Here is a 21,473-nt window from a genome sequence, read left to right as displayed (position 1 = left end):
TTCTCTCCGGGTACTCTGGCTTCCTCCCACAGTCCAAAACATTACTGTTAGGTTAAATAGCTTCTCTAAATTTTCCGTTGTGTGGGCCGGTGTGTGTGTGTCTGTCCATGGTGTACCTCGCCTCTCGCCCGTAGACAGATGGAGATAGGCAACAGCAAACCTGCTGACCCCGGTAGGGATAAGCATGACAGAAAATGGATGGATGGATGTAATATTCCCAAGTCTATTATCTAGCGCTTACTAGAATGGCCACTAGATGGCGCCATTTATCCGATATGATTTCTAATCCGCTCCTCCGCCACGCTCCGCTGTAACATAACACAACATGGTTTCTGATGAAAATACTCTGCATCTGAGCCAATATCATGTGGTGCAACCAGCCTGACTGTTCAGTGAATCATATAACAGCACCTTTCGAGAGGAGAAAAAAAACCACCAGGATTTTTGAAGTGACAGAAAAAAGTGGGTCGTTTTCTCTTTCCCTCTTTTGCTTTCAAACTTTCGCTTTAAGAAGGCGCGCCTACGCTGCGGTGTGTTCATCGCAGCCCTTAAAGTGGCACATGGAAACCAGAGCTTATCTGTGCATGCAGGAACCGTGTGCGGAGAGCCTTCAGTGAGGCTGATCCACGGAGCGCGTTTTGGTCCAATCGTGGGTAAATGCGGCAGCCCCTTGCAGTGCTGCGGGAAGTCAAGGTGGGAAATAAGGATCAGCAGATTCCGACAGACGGACGGAGGGGTGTTGGGTTTGGGATTATAAAGGTGGTATGAAATAATCAGCCGTCAGAAGAAGTGCTGTGCACTGAAGTGGCATGGAGGCACCGCCGGGGACCAGCTGCTGTCAGCCCACCTTGGCCAACTGGGAGTGAACCAGTCACCAAACTGGTTGGGATGGCAGCATCCAGCACTTCAAGCCTCTCAGGTTCATCGGTTTCCTCTGGTAAGAGCCCACAAATCCCTCACTGGTTTATATAAGACAACAATAACAGTAAAAACCACCACTGTTATGATTTCATCCGCCTTAAATACAACTTTTGCATGTTTCTGACAATACATCAGGAATATTTTCACTTTATTCTCCAGCACTTGTTCCAAACTCCTCTGAATAATAATAATGAGAAATCTTTGCTGCAAGCATTAGCAGTATGGAGGGGTAAAGATATTAAAATGGAAAATAAGTCTTTTTTATTCTGAGGCTGTAAGGTGCATTTAGTGTAACTGTGGCTCTGCTGGACTGCCAACCGTATCCATACATCCTATATTGACTTTCCACTTGGTTGGCTTTGAGGATTGTTTTTGGCATGTGTATAAAGTGTGTGCACAACTCCCCCAAAAGGCAGCAGCACCATGCTGAGATGTTTTCTGACACTGAGAAATTCTAATATACCATGCCTCAGTGAGTTCAGCACAGTTTCAGTTAAATCCCCCTTTTCTTATCAGGAATTTATTAGTGTTGTGAAATGTTGCTATTACACAAATGTTGCAATGAAATTGTCTTTTTTTAAGAATTTTGGTGGGTTTTTTTCTCAAGATAAGAAAATGGGATTAGGAAAGGTTCAAATGAATGCAGAGTGAATTCATCATCCTTATCTATGAGTTGATAATATGGTTTGTGTGGTATAAATTGCAAACCCCTTTATCTTACTTACTTTATCTTACTGTTTGATCTAATATCTCACAATGGCTCAGCAGTTATAAAAGGTGATATTTTCAATACCTTTTATGAAGCATTAAGACATTTTTCTCTGTTGGTTTGTTTTATGCAACAGACCAACACAAATTACCACATTATTGCGGAGGTCAGGAAAAGGACAGTAAAAATTTTGCAGTAAAAATAATGAACAATTTACATATGTTTGTATTCAACCCCATCTACTAATAGCAGAGTCCCTCTGGGTTGGACTTAATCTTAATATAAATGCTGAGCCTGAACCTGAGGTAGCAAAGCAGGAAGCCCACCTGCCATTGACTGTAGGTGGAACGATGATCAGTTATCTATTATAAAAAAAATAAAGCCTTTATGGAAGAGTGGCAGGAGTGAGCCCATTGGCAAAAGAATGAAGACATGCTTTTCTCCCACATGACTCACAGCGGTTGGCCATCAGCTGTGTAGGAGCCCTGCAGTCATGTGAAAGCACTGGTCAGATGATTAGTTTTAAGTTTTTGATCCCCACAAGAACTATTACTATAAACTATGACTGCATGTTACCCTGCACACACTCTCCAAGGTGAAGCATGGTGATGGCAGCATCATCGTGTGGGAGAGACCTTTTATTTTCCAGAAGAGGTAAGAAAGGTATCCAAGGTTGACATGGAGATAAGAAAATAGCTTAATACAGTGGAATCCTGCAAAGTTAATCTCTTAGATACTAAAAATGGATTTGGGTTTAGGGGTTTGTCTTTCAGCAATGATTCCTGAGCCAGCATGGGATGGTTTAAAACAAAGTTAGAATAGGTTTGTCAAAGTATGGATCTAAATACAGTTGATCAGGTTCTCTGGTGGAGGCTGAAATACAAATTCACACCACACCTTTCACATTTTTATGGTCAAACCTGAAAACCATGTATAATGTTCTTTTTCGCTTCCTGATTTTGCACTTTGGTTGCTTTATAACACAAAAACCCCAATGCAATACCTCAGAGATTGTGTTTATAGCAAGATGTGGAATAAATCATAGGCTAAGACTGTTTTTGAGCTACAAAGTGTCCTCAGATTCTGTTTGGAATATAAAAACAGGGCTTTTTACGATGTAGAATGTGTGAGAACACTGCATAGCACGGACCAGCGTTTGTTTTACTTTCTTACTGTCTCCCTATCCCTAGTAGACCACATGGCAGCATCACATTTCCAGAGGTACAGCCCATCAGGCAGCATACACACACACACACACACACACACACACACACACACACGTTTCCATGCTGATACAGTCTGCGCTCTAACCACACGCCTCACGAAACATTATCTCATGTGTGGATTCTGAAAAAAAAAACACAACAAAAAAACAGCCTTTTTGACCACCGCTGCTTTAAGGGGAAAGTCTTTTCTTTCTGTGGTATTGGAAGGTTGTCATTACGGCTGGGCTCTCAATATAATTATCAGGGGTTACAAGATGCACTGCTGCCAGGGATGGAGTGGTTGTCACAAGGGTATCATTATCTTTGTGCAGAACTGGCAGCTAAATGCTACATTTGAATAATCTTGTCTATGAAATATATATATATGACTAAAAAATGAGTCTTGGTTCCTGCTCCATATAAGGTCATCCTTTCTGCTACTATCTGAACCCGTCACAATAAGTCTGCCCTGCAAACTTGTCTGAAATTGTTATTTTAGGATTGCATGTTTTAGAAAATTATTAAACTTTAAATTTTTGCATCTCAGATGTTGGGATACAAGAGGATGCTGATAGTTAAGAAACACAAGAATGTTTGCAAAAAAAAGAGACTACAACAATACTTACTGTTATTTTATTTCAATTAATAATAATAAAAAAAGATGCAGAATAAGTTTTTTTTTTTTTTAACATCGACTATTGGATACCCATGTGCTCCCCTGTAAGCACTGCATCCAGTGACGGATCAATAAAACCACACAAGCCAGAACCTTGGAAAAACCACTGCCACTCAGCACAATCCAGTGCTGCATGCAGAAATGTAACCTGAAACTGTATTACAAAGAGAGAGAGCCGAGTATCTCCCCTCAGGGAAGAAATACAGCTAAGGTATCTGGGAGCAAACTCTCCTCAGACGGACAGAGAAACATTGGACATGTGCTCTGTGGTCAGATGACTCCACGTTTCGGTTTGTTTTTTAGGGGAGGATAAAATAGACATTTGGTTCAACATTCCAAGGCATGAGAAATATGATTCAGGCTGTCATCTGAGGGGTGTGTGAACGCCAGCGCCTGTGGTCGTATGTGGGTGCATCGGTGCCATGGCACAGACGTAAAAGCACTATAGATCTTCTTTGTCTGGCTTTTTTTTTTTACCTAGCTTGGAAATGCATCATAATTTTTACAAAAAGTATTAAACTTCTAAAATCTGCTATTTTATTTACTGCTATTGCTTGTCAACTGCTATTAAATTAGTGTGTAAGTAGCCTTTTTTTAATCCCTGGCTCGTCTTTCCTTTTTCAGCATATCCTTTAATTTTTGAGAAGTACAACTATTCCAAACTATAAATAAAATGTAACTTAAAGGTATAGTGGAGGATGTTATTTTTCCGAGTGGATCATCAAAATAAGTGGTCCTCCTAATTGTCATTCATTCTGGTGATATGTTTACGTAAGGCCGTCCTACGTTCTCGTCCCCATTTTCGCTTGGTGAGTCTGACATAATGGATAAATTGCTAACTTCGTTTGGAAAGTAAGCTTGTATGAGTGATACAAACAGCAACTTTAAAACAGAGTGTGCATGAGGAGAAATGGGCTCGTGCACGCTCTCACACACGTTTCATAGGTGTTCCCTCTTAAGAGCTGGTACAGGATCGTGCATTTGCATTTTTTTTTAAGTAGAGAGGGAAGGCCTTCTCAAAGATTTGTGAGAATCCTCCACTATACCTGGATTCTTTTTCAGGTTTGCACTTTTAAGTTTCTGTCATGTTTGAGAAGTACTCATAATGAAGCGAGTTTAAAAAGGGAATTGAGATTAATTGAATTTCTAATTCACACCTTAAAAAAAAAAATCTCCAGTTAGCCATAAGATTGCAAACAGATTGCACGATACACTCTGTAGTCTGTTTATTTCCCTGTAAATATGTTTGCCAATATTAGACACTTTTTTTCCCTTTTCCAAATAATGATGGAGGCTTTTACTTTACCAGCAGCTCACAATTTGCCAGACACCTACAGGAAATAATTGCTGGAAACAAATCAAGGACTGTGGCTTTAAAGAACGGTTTTCGGGCTCCTGGCCTTAAATGACATGGCTGTTTAGGGAGGCAGAATTGCAGCTATGTATTACACTGAGGCTGTCTGCTCAACATGTTTCTGGCAAGGGCTGCGGCTCTCAACCTCTTTTTGTCCCATAAATTTCTATTTTCCTCCAGAATAAATCTTGTGGGAAAGGATTTTGTGTCATGTGCAGCGAGTGACTCACACAAATTACCTGCATGTTTTGTAGGATCAGCAAAGATGTCCCTGAGGTATTCCAATGCGGCCCTGGTTGTTATAGGGAAAATGATAAAAACATATGCCTTGCAGACAAACTATCAGATACAAGTTTGGATATTGTTTTGGTTCAATTGGGCTGATTCGTATTTTTATAAACAGGTTAACCCCACGCTTTCGGCAAACATTGTTCATACACACACAAAAAAAATGTTTTGCTCGGCTCACAGTGTAAACAATCTTTTTGAAACTGTGCTTTTCACAGATGGTCTCTCTGCTGCAGTTCAGCAGCACCCTACTGAAACAGTGCTTGCACTGATGGTCTGCATATAACTCAAAGATAAACTACAGGTTCTGGTATTTTCCCCTCATTGAAATCCAATTTAATGTCATGTTTGAGTTAAATATCATAAGAAGAAAAAACGATTTCATTTGTAATGATTTATTTTTCTGATTAAATGTCTAAATCAAATCACATTTGTTTTGTGATTGATTAGGAAAGAATCCATTTATAAATACAAGTATATATAAACTGTACTAAATGTATTAATTGTGAGATTGGCGAATTCTGTAAGGATTTTCCTTTATGGCCTCACTGTAGAGGCATTGGAATTTGTTGATATTCTCAAAGCACAGGACGAATAAATACCCCGTATTTTTTTTTTATTATTTTCAATTGTCCTTATTATCTGCATTGCTTGGGACACTTATTTGTGGGACATTAAAACGTTTCTGCTAGGATTTTTGCCCATTCCTCCTTACAGAACTTGCTGTAACTGAGCCAGGTTTGGAGGCTGCTTTGTTCTTACACATTTTATTCTCAGAGCAGATTTTTTACAAGAATGAGATCAGGCCTTTGTGACTTTAAAACATTGATGTTGCTACCCTATAGCCAGTATGTAGCTAAACTGGTCTTAATCACTGTCCATATAGACGACTTTTTCCCCCCTGTCAGGATTTGGTTGACGTTTCTGGACCCAAATGCAGAGGCAGGGAGGCAGAGGTGAGTTTATTGATGATTTAATAATAGGTAAACAAACAACTGAGGCAGGAATCCAAAAATCAAACAAGAAAACAAAGTCAAACAAACCAAAACCATGGGGACATCTGGTGGAAACAACTACGAGGAGGAAGACTCAGTGAGACGGAGTTGAAGGAAGTTTGAGGAGGAACCAGCATTGAGGAACTGCATAAGGAGTGTATTTATGGGAGACTAAAACAAAGAGAGGACTAACGAGCAGATTGGGAGCAGGTGTGGACAGAGCAGACAGGAAAAGAGCTAGAGAAAGAGGAGAACACAAGAGGGCATCAGAGGGCAAAAAATGAAAACCTGAAAACTGAAAAATAACCAGAGAAGACAACAAAATAAGATATAAACCACTAAAACTAGAAAACATGGAGCAAAGTAAAACTGAATACTCAAAAAAAAAACATAACAGAACCAAGAACTATGACACCCCCTTATTTGGCACCTTCCGGTTTTTGGAAATTGTTACCAAGGATGATCCAGACTTGAAGCCTTCTGTAAATCTTCTGATTTTATTTGATTTTTTTCTTGATTTCATACAAGGAAGCAGCATATTTGAGTTGTTGCCTTAGTAAACATCATTATAGACAGCCTTAAACAACAACATGTGGGCACTTGTTTGATGCATAGTTGTCTTGGTGTATGTAACCTCTGAACTTGAAGAAGCTAATTAAATTATCTCTCTTGTTTTGAGGCATTCGGCAAAATGAACTGTTTAGTGTGATTTAATTTCTGTCAACAGTTAATGTATATATCTGGTTTCTATTGTTTGTGATGGATTCTCATATCCAAATATGTGCATTACGACTGATGACAGACGGGTTTGATTTATTACATTGATAATAAATCTTTATCACACCTTCAGCCATTTTGCGTTACATTTTCACTTCACTTGGGCCTGATCCTGTTATTATTTTCTGTCCCTATTGTTAGATTTAACCTTTTTTTTATGATATAGTCATCAAAGTTCAGATGTTGAGCTGTTGTCAGCTGCAGCCCCAGCTTTCTCTCCTGAATTTCAGCATGTTTTTTTCCAAGAGCAAAGACATCAGAGCAGATGTTGTCTCAGGGCATGAAAGTCCTACAGCCTGATCCTTATTTATAACATATTCTCTTTGCTGTCAGAGCAAACAGCCACTGGTGATAATTGTATTGCATGCCTTTCTCCTGTGAGTAATGGAGTGAAGCACAATTAATAATTTTGCCAGGTACAAACCCTCTGGCTCCTCCACATTTATAAATTCTCAGCGATCTTTAGACGACAAGCAGACTCCATACTACTCAAAAATTCATTTTGATGTATTTTAAATTCAGCTGGCTTCATGTGGCTGCATCTGTATGTGTCTCTTTGTATAAGAAGGACAAAGAATGAAGCAACACTGAAAAGGCTTTTTATTTGTGGCCGACGCTGAGGCAGTACTCCAGACTGGAATGTCGTCCGTCATTAATAAGTATTAGATCGAAAAAGAGAGCATTTGGCAGGCGACCAGGTGAAATCACATTCTTTAAATAAGCCGCAGTAAAATAAATCTCCCAGACTGTTGCCAGCACGGTGCACTGTGACAAAGCTTCAGTGTTAGGACAATAGATTTTTCTGAGACAGGTTGGCCACTCATCAGCAAACAAACCTCGAAGGCTGTTGAAGCACAATTTCTACAGAGGTGTTTTTTTATGCTGTAGATGTTAACTTGATGGTTAATTAATTAAATTATTCATTTTTGTGAATAAATTCACCTTAATCCCTTTTTTGTGTCTATGATACATTCAGGAAATTTATGGATTTTCTTTCCAGTTTTGATAGAAATGCACTGAGCCTTCATTCAAACCTACAATGAAAAGCAGAAGAAAAATGCTTCCAAAAGCACGGTTAGATTAATCAAATGTGTAGTGATAGAAATCTTAATTTTTATGCAGTTTATATGAGTAATTAATTCTTGAGGTTCACTAAGCCCACCCAGCAAGTGCTCACTGGTTTCCATGACCCAGTTCCTGGTCTGCCTTGTTTTTCCCCCCTCTGGCCAGAGAGGTGCGGCACCGATCTACTCCTGAGTACAAAGGAATGCTTTGCATGAACAACATGTATCCTCAGGATCAACATGACTCATTGTTGACATTGCTCATTAAATATTTCTGAACTATTGCGCAGAGCTGATCTAAGATTAAAGTTTCATAGATTTTAAAACCACGGGAAAAGGAATCGATAATCACCCAAAAAGCTTGATGATGGAAAATGTACATCAGTGTAAATAAGAAGTATCTAATTTTATTTTTTTTTTTTCGCATGAAGCGATTTTGAAAATATGTTGGAAATTTGAAGAAAATCGCTGATATGCATTTCAGTGCGATTTCTATTGTTTTCCGTGGATAAATGGGAAGAAGAAAATGTGGTGCTTGTGGTGTTTTTTATTAAAAAAAGATAAGAATCTGTGTTTCTGTTATCTAAGAGCAGACACTGGTCTATATCATCTCCTTTTATTTTCCACTTGTCTTTTCGTGTCCTATTCGCAGCTTCAAACCACAACAGGGCCTTTTTAGAAGTTCTCTGCCAGGCTGCATTTTTGCATTTACACAGACCAAACCACACAGTCCTATAGAGGCTGAGTGTAAGTTTCCTCATCTAAGTGTAAAAGCTCTAAGTCTCCCATTATTTTGTTTCTTTGTTGCTTTTGAACTCAGTGTTTTTGTAATGGTTTAGATTAAAGTCACAATTTCCCTGTTTCATTATTTTTCCTCTGTTAAAGTTGCTAGTTTAACAGCACAATCATTCCTTTAAAATCTTATTTGTTTTTTTACTTGCTAGCAACATCTTGTTGCTGCATTTGTTGGTCATTTGTTTGTCATTATATCATATCTCCAAGATGCTTCACTGAAGAGGTTCCTAAACTGCTCAGTTTCTGACCCACAAAGACCCACAAGAGTCGACTCATGGGTACATGAGTACACAATGCTTCTACAAATCATTTAGCCATTGGTGTAATAACATAAACAACACAAGTAGATAATTTGTCGATTTTTAAGTGATGCTTAAAAATCGACAAAATGTTTATCAAGGACCTTTTAGATGTAGACGGAAATAGCGATGAAAAGAAGAAAATGTGTTGTGTTCATAAAGGTAGGGAATTCTTCTTGTCGTTATTCTATGGAAGAAAGTCTCATTTTAATCTCCTTTTTTTGTACACTTAATTTTAAACACTGAATTTTTTTAGCACCAAATTTTAAACACTGACATTTCTTACACATTGAATTCCTTACACTGAATTAATATCTGGTAAAAAATTTGCCTGCAAAAAATTCAGCTGCAAAAAAATCTGCTGCAAAAAAATTTTCCTGCAAAAAATTCAGCTGCAAAAAGTTTAGCTGCCAAAAGTTCACCTGCAAATGTGTTGACCTTTTGGTGAACTCAAGCCAAAGCAATCGACATTCGAAGCAGTCGACCAGCTTCTAGCCAATGAAATTAGCTCATTTGCAGCCCACGGCAAACTTGTTTTTCTGACCAAATGAGCTAATTTCATTGGCTAGAAGCTGCTTGAATGTTTTGAGTGTACGTGGATTGCTTTGGCATGAGTTTACCAAAAGGTCAAGACATTTGCAGTCGAATTATTTGCATCTGAATTTTTGCAGCTTAATTTTTTGCAGCTTAATTTTTTGCAGCTTAATTTTTTGAAGCTCAAATTTCACCAGATAAAAATTCAGTTTAAGGAATTCAATGTGTAAAAAATTCAGTGTTTAAAATTCGGTGTACAAAAAAAGGCAGATTTCAATTAAACTGTTTTACTTCCATAAAATTTTGACTGGACCAATATTGCTCCAATTGGACCAATAAACATTTTTGAATCTGTTATCCTCCAATCTGAGTCTGAGTGAATTTTAGCCATGACCTTTATGTTTTTAGCTGGCAGCAGTTCGACCCCATATGTTCTCCTGCTGCTGTAGCCCATATGCTTTAACGTAGTGCATTCATAGGTGCATTCCTGCATTCCTTGGTTGTAATTATTATATAGCAAAACTGCTGTTGCCTTTCCATCCATCTCCAAATTAATCTCCCCTCATCAACGGTGTATTTTTTGCTGCTCATATGGATATTTTCATTTTCTGTAAACCTGAGATATGGCTGTACAAGTAAATTGATAGATAAGCAGTAGATGAGCAGTTTCTAAAATACTCAAACCAACCCATCTAGTGCCATCAACCCTGCCATGTTGATGTTCCTCATCCTGGAGCTTGCTTTGAAATGAATTAACCTTTAACACATCTAGAGTATAGAACTGTTTGTAATGATGATTCTGAAGATTAATCTTCATGTAATATGTAATATTTCTAGGATTATATTAAAGTTACAGAATTACCTGCCAACTTTCTACAAAGAAACAAAAATCCAGTAGGTATGTCATAATGAACACCAGCCTGTACTGCTCTTTTAGACTGTTGTCAGGTCAGTGGTGTTCTAATAGGTGATTATGATCATTACTGCATAGCTTTGTTAATCCCATTGATCATATTCACCTGTGAAACCCAATATCAAGGATTCTTTAAATCCCTCAGAGAGTCTCTTTGTGTCAACCATATTCCAAACTATTTTACATGTTGTTTCTTTGTTCTCGAAACATGCACACACTCCTGGGGAGGTTTGTCTGCAACAAGAAACAGTAAATTCTGATTGAATATAAAACAATCTTCTCTGACGGCTCTATCAGCTCTGGTGGCCCCTTTGCAGCTTATGTGTTGCAGCCGTGCACAACGGGATGTTTATCTTCAGTGAAACAGATTTGCTTCTCTCTACTTTGTTGCTTTTTTTGTTCAAATTTCTCCCATATTCTATAACAGGCAAACAAAGCACATTAGAAAGAGGTTTGTGGGGTTTAATTCAAATTAATTTAAACTAAACAAATTTTAGAGCAGCTATCGAGATATTCTTGTATATATTTCCTTAGGTTTTTTTTTGCTAAAAAATTGCAGAGGGAATTTTTGTCACCCTCTCAAAAGTTGCTTATGGAATCCTATGTTGCCAAGCAGTCCAGAGACGATGTAGCACATCCTGTTTCTGCTTTTATTGTGTAAGCTCATGCACCACTTCATACAACTGCTGTTTTGGTTGTTTGATGTCATCATTGATTAAGCGATCCTCCATATACACCCGCTGGGGGTAGGGGGCATTTTGCAGATCCTCCTCACAGATTTCCTACATCTTTACTACCTCTGATGTTTCAAAACAATACCAGACAGCTTGCAAAGGTTTGGCCTTCGAAGGGAGTGGTGTCACTCAGCAATTGGGAAACATTACAAAATAAAAATATGCTTGAAATAGGCCAATAGAGCACTGAAAACATACCTCTCTTTTGATGCAGATGTTTTTTATGTAGTTGAATGCATTAAAAGGTAAACTTTTGGTGAACTATAGAGTACTTATAAACCTACAATAGAAACACAACAATAAAATGACAGAACAAGGTAACTCCTAACAAAACATCCCATCTGACCACAAAGTTGAAAACCCTCATTATGTGAAGCAACAGCAGCAACCACTCTGTTGACTCAAAGTAAACACACTGTTTACATTTTAATGGTGAATTCAAAGCACCTTGATGCAGCATAAAGCCTGTAACATCGCTATGCAAGTTAGACACAGGTTCTACTTCACACATGCCGATTGATTTATGTGACAAACAATGGAGGAATGTTGGTTTTTCTTTCGTTTTACCACAGCTTTGCCCTGTTCTCTGTTTCTAGTAAACTCCAAATGTGAGTTATAGGAAGTACTGTGATTTAGAGTAGGACCAGAGACAACATGGTTTACGATTGTATTAAAATCATCTTGCTCTACCTGAAGTACTTTACTAGGGGCATTGCTCCATGTTCCTGGCACTCTCTAGCAGTCTTACTCCTTTTTCAGTAAATTGATTTATGATTTTTCTGTGTTGTCTTAAACCATGAGAGAAGTTTGGGACGTTTCTCTTTGCTCAGGAAGAAATGTTACATGTAAACCAGAAGAGGCTGTGGTCTGAGGAGACATGGAGTGTTTTCTGGGCTGAGTGATGCTGCTCAATTCTATATTCACTACACTGCCAAAAGTATTTACTCACCCCTCCAATTTATTGTAATGAGGTATTCCAATCACTTCCATAGGCACAGGTGTAAAAAATCAAGCACCTAGGCATGCAGACTGTGAAAGAATGGGTGGCTATCAGGAGCTCCAGTGTGAAACTGAAATAGGATGTCACCTGTGCAACAAATCCAGTCATGAAATTTCCTCGTTCCTAAATATTCCACAGTCAGCTTTCTGCTGTATAGTAAGAAAAGTGTTTGGGAACCACAACAACTCTGCCACAAAGTGGTGAGTTCTGTAAAATGATATAATGGGGTCAGTGGATTCTGAAGCGCATAGAGCAAAAAAAGTTCTGCCTTCCGCAGTTAGTCACAACACACCTGCAAACTTTATGCGGCTTTCAAAATAGCCTAAGAACAGAGAACTTCATGGAATGAGCTTCCATGGTTGAGCAGCTCGATCCAAACCATAGTGCAATGCAAAGAGTTGAATGCAGTAGTGTAAAGCATGTCACCACTGGACTCCAGAGCAGTGGAGATGCATTCTCTAGAACGACGAACCAAGCTTCTCCATCTGGAAATCTGATGGTTGGGTCTGGGTTTGCTGGTTGCCAGGAGAACAGTATTTGTCTGACTGCATTGAGCCAGGTGTAAAGTTTGATGGAAGGGGTGTTATGGTGTGGGGTTGATTTTTCTGGAGCTTGGTTTAGCCCCTTAGTTTTACTGAAAGGAACTCTGAATTCGTCATGATAGCAAAACATTTAGAACAATTCTGTGCTCCCAAGTTTGTGGGACCAGTTTGGAGATGACATGGCCATGCATCAGTGCACAAAGCAAGGTCCATAAAGAAATGAATGGCAGACTCTGACTGGACTGGGCTGCACAGAGTCCTAACCTGAACCCATTAAAGACATTTTTGGATAAATTAGAGTGCGGACTGAGAGCCAGGCCTTCTCATCCAACATCAGTGTGTGACTTCACAACTGTCTTTCCCATAAACACACTCCTAAACCTTGTGGACAGTTTCCTTTGTTCCTTAGAGGACACCCTTAAACAAAATAAAGACCTATAGAAGAGAAAATGAAATTACAAAATAATAAACACCATACAAGTTATATGGGAAACATTAAGTTCTCATAGATACAAAATTTGTTATAAGAAAATTATGTAGCATGAGCTATTTAAAAACTGTGCAGCTTATGCTAGATCAGCCTATGAAATGAGCTGACAGATTGTCAGCATGTGTATCCATGTTTGCATATGACACATTCAAATCAATATAAATATAAGATAACCTGAGTATTAAAGCAGACTTTAAATTATTCACTTTATTAACGGATAAAACCTATCCAAAGCCTAAAAACTAAAGGATTTAAGATCACTTGGTAACCTTTACCTCCCTGTGAATGGCACACTCTACTTTACAGAAGAATAAAAACAGACAAAGTCCAGATAAAACAGTTAAAAGATCTTCTAAACACCTGAAGAGACCTTGTTCTTCATATCCCTTTATATACAAAACGGTTTGACCTAATTTGAAGAAAGTAGATGTGGAAGCTTTAGCTGAAAAATCTGTTGCTACATGACTAAAAATCCCATTCTCTATATTGTTAGAGTGTAAAGAATCATTAAAACATGACATTAAACCACGACTTGCCCCTTGGTATGTACTACATCGCCTTTCATTTTTAATCTAATGCAAAAGCACACTCCATCATGTAATCCGTGAGTGTTCACATAAACATAACTCACCGCACTTTCCCAGAAGAGAGTCTTGCTGTAATTACCTCTCCCCATGCTTTGATTGCTGTGTTTGTGTTATCATCTCCGCAGAGATGTTGTGTTTTCAGGCTACTGCCACTGTTTAATGTAGATCAGGTGTGCATAAAGACGCTGAGACACGCGTTGCATGTTGATCATCTTTGTAGCAGTGATTAGAGGGTGTGCGCAGATGTACAGCGTGAATCCTGATGCACAATTATAACTGAGAGAGAAATCTCACATAAAGTCCTAATAAATGGCTTGTTTATTACATATGGGAGTAGACGAATATTAAAACTCTAATGAATTACTATATAAAAAAATATTTTTGTCTTTTCCAGATCCTGATGACTATCAGCCACCCATATGGAAGTCGTACTGTAAGTAATTATTCATTTCATCCAATTATCTTATTATTTTCGGAGGGAACATTTTACACTGACTTCCTGTGCAGTGAAAAATTCATGTTTTTCTCCGTAAAATAAGAAACGTTGCTTGTTCTTCAGCACAAAAGATGCACAGTTAGATGCACTCGCCCACATACACAAATAGGAAGCAGCAGATTCTTAAATAGACCAGGAAAACACAATTTTCAATCTCATATGAGGCTAAGCCAAAATAGATGTTTTTTTCTTTCTCATATGAGAGCCTATTTAACTCCTAACAACAATTTTAATTTATAGAAGAGCAGAAACCATTCTACCCGTATTCTCTGTTTAATCAGTCAGTCTATATTCATTCTTTCAAAACATTCTTGCTTCTGGCCAACTACTGAGGTATTTTTAGAGGTGTTAGTGTCACAGCAGTGGATGGTGTCCAGATCTCGCGGGTTGGCTTAAATCAGCATAACAAAACATGAAAGATCACAGTGAGGAGCCTTCCTTGCTCCCCGCCTGGAGAATCTGCTGCACTGAGGGCTTAAAGCTCTGCCTCACACAGCGATTTCTTAGGTAGCACTGGTAGCTAATAATAAGTCTGAGCATTTTTTTTTTTTTTTAAGTTTGCAAAGTCAACAGTTTGTAATTTATTGCTCTTTTACAGCAACAAAGTCCCATATATATAATTTTATTAGACTTCTGTTCAATAGATATGGTCTCTTGGTTATTGATTTTTGTTCTTTTTCCATTTGTTATACTGATTCATAAATCAGTATACTGATTCAACTGTATACTGATTGTAATACTGATTCATAAATCAGTATTACAAAATCATTGCCCCGATATCTTAATTATAATATTTCCAACACAAGCTGTAATGGATTCGCAACATACCACAAGTCACATTGTGTGCACTGGAAAGGAAAAATTATTTTGTTCACATGTGTGCGCTGGTCAACAATAAAAGACATCAGAGTAAGTTCACATAATTCGTTTTCAACAAATGATCTGTTATTTTACACAATTATTACCCTGACACCTGCCACCCCGCCATACTAAATGTTAAGATTTGTAAAAACCTTTACAATCCAGCCTTATAATTTATTATTCAGCAAGTTAGAAAAAAAAAACATTTTATATCATAACATGTAATCAGCAGGAATAAATCCCATGTCAAGAAATACATATATTAACAAAAACACCAGTGCCAATTTTACCCCCACCACCCAGTGCCTGTAATACTTTGTATAATCCCCTTTACCAGTTAGACACACTTAGTCTTTTCCTTAATGTTTCACACAGTTGGAGCATGCAGACAGACAGAGAGGGCGATCTTAACCATTCCTGTTCAGATTGAGTAGTTCTTCAACAATATATAAGTCCTAGAAGTGAAATTCTCATGAAAACTGGTAAATTTGTGTCTTTGGAGCCATCTCTGTATTCATTTGACCATATTGTTTGATCAATTTATTGGGAAATTCAAGGTTCCCATAGCCTTTGCAAGAGAAATAGGGTATAATGGACCCTCTGCCTTACTTACCAGCAGGAAAGTTAGAATAGAATAGAATAGAATAGAATAGAATAGAATAGAAAATCCCTTTATTGTTCCACAATGGGGAAATTCTGGTGTTTATGGCAGCAAAAAGATTATAAAAAAAATGGTCAAACAAATGTGGACCTTAGAAAAATGCATAAGAATAACATACTGTGCACAGACTGTGCTCCTGGAGAATAAATAACCAATATGCAGCTATGGACATTTTTACAGTAATGGATGTTTGAAAATAGCAGCAACATCATAGATGGCAAAAATGACAGCAGTGTGTAACAGCAAGTTACAATTCTTTATTAATATATGCACTTTGTTTTACTCCTGAGCCTGTTGGACTTTTTGCAGAAATGCTCTATTCTATGCTGTGAACACATAGCAGGTAAAAGAAAAGCAAATCCAGCAGAGGAACTGGTTCTGTCTCTTTTTATCCAACACTTGCATCATTAAAATGTGACAAGACTGTAAACTCTGGTTTGCCCTGGAGGAAGCAGAAGCTACAAGGCACTGTTGATGAAGCTAGTTACAATTATATGGGCTCTGAGGCCATAAACTGTTTATACTGAAGTCTAATGTTGATCTAATTTACATAATAATGACAAAAACAGACAAAAAAAAAAAAAAACAACAACCCCAAAACAGGCCTTAACAAATAAAGATTGAGTTAAGCCTTAAGACCATTGAGCATCTTATTCTCATCTAACCAAAGCACACAATTTCCAGTTAAATACCCTCTAGCATTTATAGTAAACTCCCCGACCTGATGTTAAATGGTGGGATGGAAAAGCTTTTTTTCTGCCGTATCTCCCAAACACCTGGTTGGGATTTAGATAGAGTCTCTTTGTCGTTATGGAGACTTGATAACCCCAAAATGCCACTCTTCGCTGCACATCTTAAAGTTAACTCTGAAGTTTGTTTTTCTTTACCTCTGCTATCTCCTTTGTGTAGTTGGTGTAAGAAAAATCCGAGTAGTCCATAAATGGCTTGGCATTTATAGGAATTTAGAGTCAAACTTCCAAATAATATATCAGTAATGTTTCTCAAAACATTTACATTAATTATTAATGTTGTCAATAGTTTGTGTAAATGCATGAAAAAGGTATGTTTATCAAAATACTTTTACTTATCTTTACTAGCGTCACCAATAACTATAGAGGATGTTGTAAATAAGGAAATACTTTGTACAAAAATTGTTTTCAATTTAACAGACTTATTGTTCCTTATAAACCTGTCTTTAAATGCTGCAAAAAACACTAGGTTTGTTTCATCTGAACTTTGTGTTAACCGTGCTTATTTTGGACGCAACTTCTGCCATATGCATGCAATTATGTCCTGCGCCGAGCTCTGCTCTGAGTTGTTTATAGCTCAGAAGGCCAGACAAACTTCATTAACATTCGTGTTTTTATCTGACAGTGTACCAGCTCCAGCAGGAAGCTCCGAGACCAAAGAGGATCACATGTCCTCAGGAGGTTAGTGCATCAGTGAAGGTTTAAAAAGCTAGCTAATGAAAACAGCTGGAATCAGTGGGTTCATGTTGGGTTCATGAAGCATTCAAAAACTGACAGTATATGTCTGTATCAACTGTCCACAACCACAGAAAATGTAAATTCTTTCATTAGACTTGCTGGAAACATGATGGATAATGAACAAGAGTCAGTAACTAATTATCTTTAGCAAAATAATAATTAGACTTGACCTTATTTTGGTAATTTGAAGCTGGGTACTTAAAACAGACTGAATTTTGAATGTTTGCATGAAGAAAAAAATACTGCGCCACAGCACAGAGAATGTTTTCCATCAGTGGCTGTTTTCATTATGATAAATGACCAATGTCACCTCTGAACAGGTTGTTAGTCACCACAGCACCCTAAAACACCTGCTTGCCCTTTTTTCCTCTTTACTTTCTCTTCACAAACCAGGTCTTTTAGACAAGAGACTCTGTGTGGAGATTGAACTAGGCTTTTACTTTTAGGTTTGAGTTTATTCCTGGGAAAATGATTGAGTGCAGCAGCTGGAAGCCAGACTAATCAGTAATATAACCTGTGGGGGGATGGCTTCCTACTGCTTTTAAGTCACCTCATGAGTGACTTGTTAAACACTTTTTTTTTTTTTTGCCAGAGATTAAAACTTAAGAGTTATCTTTTTATCAGCTAAAAATAATGTTTTTAGTGACTTATTGAGAGGAAATGTTATAGTGTAGCCATGTCAACTGCAACATGTTTTCAGCCTAAACACAAAACCCTCTTTCGTCAACAAGATCTGCCTAAATAGTGGAATTACAATTAGATATTTTGACCTTTACAAGTAATAGATTGTAATTTTATGACTTCACACTTGAAAGTGTTTTAAATATATAAAAGAAATACTGTTGCAAAAAAGAAGGGGGATATCAAATTATCAAGCTTAATTATGGTTCAAAAGGTCAGATTTGTTTGGCTCAAAGTGGTCATTTGTCTGTTAAAGAGGCAAACTGTAGCTTGGAGACCCAACAACCAGGCAATCTTTCGATGGATATAAAAGCTTCCATGGTTACCCTAGTTTTACTGTATTTTGCAGTAAGAGTTTAGTTAAAATTGACCCCTTGTGTCAAAAGCTATATTTCAAAAATACAACAGCCATTACTCAAGTAGAAATTACGCTGGGCATACAGTGTACGATTTTTTGTCCTTTTCTGGCTGACTTTCCAGTCGTGCGAGAACTTTTCAATTTTCAGCCTGATCGTGCGTCGTGTAGTGTACAGGTGGTAACGAGGAGTGATCAGTCTCTCACGACCACCTCCCTATCAGGAATCGTGAGGTTGGGAGAAAATCAAACATGTTTGTTTTCAGTCGACCGTCGTGGGAAAATCACTCAGTGGGCATGGGCAAACAAGGATTCTTCTTCGTCTCAGATGAAAACACAGAAGCATGGCGGGGATCAGAGTGAAATTTAGTTCTTTTATTTAAAATTGACAGACCGTAGTAGCCATGTCTTCATCCAAATATGTTGTCGCCTTTTCTTTTTAGGGCTTTACGCACACAAAATTGCACAAATTCCTAAGGTTTCTCTCTAGTGAGCTTAATATCTTACTTGTTTGGCTTCCAGATAGAGGAGTCTGAGTAGCGCCATCTCACTGTGGAGCTGAGTCCAAAGTGTTTTTTAGACTTACAGTGTGAGCAGGTAGATTGCATCAGAGCGTCGGCTCGCACATTGTGAGAACATACATTGTGAGCTGTGAACTCACACTACAGTGTGAGCTGTAGCTGTGTGCAACAATTGAAAACAAACGTACAGTGTATGTCCGGCTTTTTTTGTTTAGTTGTGGTATTGCAGAGTTAAAATAAATATTAATGAATTGACTCAACTGAATGAGTTTATTACACGTAAAATGTAAACAATCCACATTTAACTAGTGATAGTTTAGCTGTTCTACAGAAATGCAGCCGTAAAAAGGTGATTCTTAGAAAACGAAAAGTCATGCTAAGCAAACTATTGAAGCCTATAAACACTACCTTATCATGTTGTTGAGTAAATTGCTGTAAATCTGACACAAAGACTAGTAAACATTAAAGGGTCATTGCATCTAATCACCATAGCTAATATACAGGGCATGTGTTTGTAGAAGACTTTCATTGATTTTTTTGGTAGAGATTTGAAAATGTTAGCAAAAGTGTTTATGAGCTGAGATATATATATGTGTGTTTTTTTTCTTTTTCTTCCTTTTCCTCATACAATTCCTCATCAATGTGTTACAGTAGGTATGTAATTCAACTGTTAAGTTTTTAAAATATGTTTTTTTCCTACTAAATGTGAAAAATTGTCTGTCTGCATTACATACTTTTGTTTTGAAAGCACCTCAAAAACCTCTGCGAAACTGTGATCCTGCAAACTGATGTATTTTCTGAGTTAAGACAGTGAACACAATACTACTTTGCTGCCAAATCTATAACCACTCTTAATCAAACACATACATACCAACATACTGTCAAAATTCAACACACTTTTTTCTGTCTTCTCTGAGAGTGCTGCCAGTCTTCTGCTGTATAACCCAGCTGAACTGATGCGTGTCTCATCCTATTTTGAGTGCTGTCACACTTTGTTGAGCAAAGTAAAAGCTGTGGGGCTGGTTGTGTGAGATTAGCGGTAGGCTGATTATTCAGTACAAAATTATTTTTTTTAACATTGTAACACGTCCTTTATTAGAGCATTTTCACTACAAGCTGTGTAGAAAAAGACTCTAAAAAACATCTTTTCAGTTTACTTTCAGCTGAATAGCTTCCCAATGACAGTCCTTTGAGAAGCAGAAAAAATCGTGATGCAGAAGAAAATACACTCTTAGTCATATATTTGTGCTTTAGACACCTTATACATTCCGGTGTGCCATTCTAACATGCTTGATATTAACTTGTTTGCAGCTGGTCATCTTTTACCTGCTGTTTTGGAGTGCTGCCTCTAATTTATCTTCCCCTACTCTGTGATTGGGCTTTATGGTTTTCTAGCTGAGAACAGACGCAGGGTCCCAGATGGAGATAATCTGGCCTGTGGTGTAAAGTCTTTTATCTTTCATGCGGGCTTTAAGGAACAATTTGCAGAGCTATTAATTTGAGCTTTCATATCACACTGCTGCAGCCAATATTTCTTCCTCTGGTTTACAGATGGAGAGCAGACCCAAGTACTATGGCAGAGAGTAAGTTAAAATTTATTACTTTCAATGTTTGTGTGTTTATTTTTAAGTACTATATATTACCCTTTTATGAGATAGTGGTTATTATTTTAATGAGCATTTATTCTCTCAGTTTTTTTTTTTTAAGTATTTTACCAAAGTTAGTTGTTAATGGTAAAAGCATTCTTATTTTTTAATAGATTCCATGGCATGATATCTCGAGAATATGCAGATGAGCTGCTGGCAGGTAAAGAGGGTGCTTACCTCATCAGGGAGAGCCAAAGACAGCCTGGGACTCACACCTTGGCCTTAAGGTACCAGCAGAACCACAAAAATAAAAAATGTGAACATTAACTTTCTAGCCAGCTTTTATCCTAGGGTTTTAATATCTCCCCTGTCCATGGATTTCCTTTCAGCTTTGGACACCAGACTCTGAATTACAGACTCTTTTATGATGGGAAGCACTTTGTCGGTGAGAAGAGGTTTGAGTCCGTCCACGACTTGGTGACGGACGCCCTTATAACTCTTTACATCGAGACCAAGGCAGCAGAGTATATAGCCAAAATGACCACCAACCCGATCTATGAGCATCTCGGCTACACATCACTGCTCAAAGACAAAATGGTGCACAGACTGAGCCGCGGACGCACTGAGCCTCGCAGGGTTACCTTCCAGAGTGATGATAGGGTGAGTTTGACCACTGTTTATTTCACATGCAGATTTATTTTCTAACCAGTATTCTACATTCTTAACAATTATGCAAAGCTGTTAAAGTGCAGATTATGACCCACATGTTTGTTTAAAAAAACCCCCACATATTTAGCAGCAAGGGTCTCCCACCAAAGATTGTGTAGTGTGCCACAGGGCCCTGATGTCTGCATAATGCAGTTAAAGGGATAGTTCGGTATTTTTGACATGAATCTGTATTGCATCCCCATCACCAGTGTCATGCAATCACACTGACTTACC

At 37.9% G+C, this 21,473-nt stretch overlaps 1 protein-coding gene across 1 annotated transcript in view; it reads left to right on the top strand.

Annotated features, from left to right (window-relative positions):
* The first annotated feature begins 421 nt into the window (after positions 1-421).
* chn2 (chimerin 2) overlaps positions 422-21,473 on the top strand; it is a 42,593-nt gene continuing 21,541 nt past the window's right edge. Inside the window, exons 1-6 of the mRNA XM_015370825.1 lie at positions 422-937; positions 14,278-14,316; positions 17,276-17,331; positions 20,497-20,528; positions 20,705-20,818; positions 20,921-21,191. Coding sequence (XP_015226311.1) covers positions 889-937; positions 14,278-14,316; positions 17,276-17,331; positions 20,497-20,528; positions 20,705-20,818; positions 20,921-21,191 — 561 coding nt within the window. The 5' untranslated portion in view covers positions 422-888. The remainder of the gene's footprint in view (positions 938-14,277; positions 14,317-17,275; positions 17,332-20,496; positions 20,529-20,704; positions 20,819-20,920; positions 21,192-21,473) is intronic.

This window comes from Cyprinodon variegatus, unplaced genomic scaffold (genome assembly GCF_000732505.1).
Source record: "Cyprinodon variegatus isolate N-32 unplaced genomic scaffold, C_variegatus-1.0 Scaffold2, whole genome shotgun sequence".
Taxonomy (NCBI): domain Eukaryota; kingdom Metazoa; phylum Chordata; class Actinopteri; order Cyprinodontiformes; family Cyprinodontidae; genus Cyprinodon; species Cyprinodon variegatus.
This window is presented reverse-complemented; position numbering and strand designations above follow the sequence as displayed.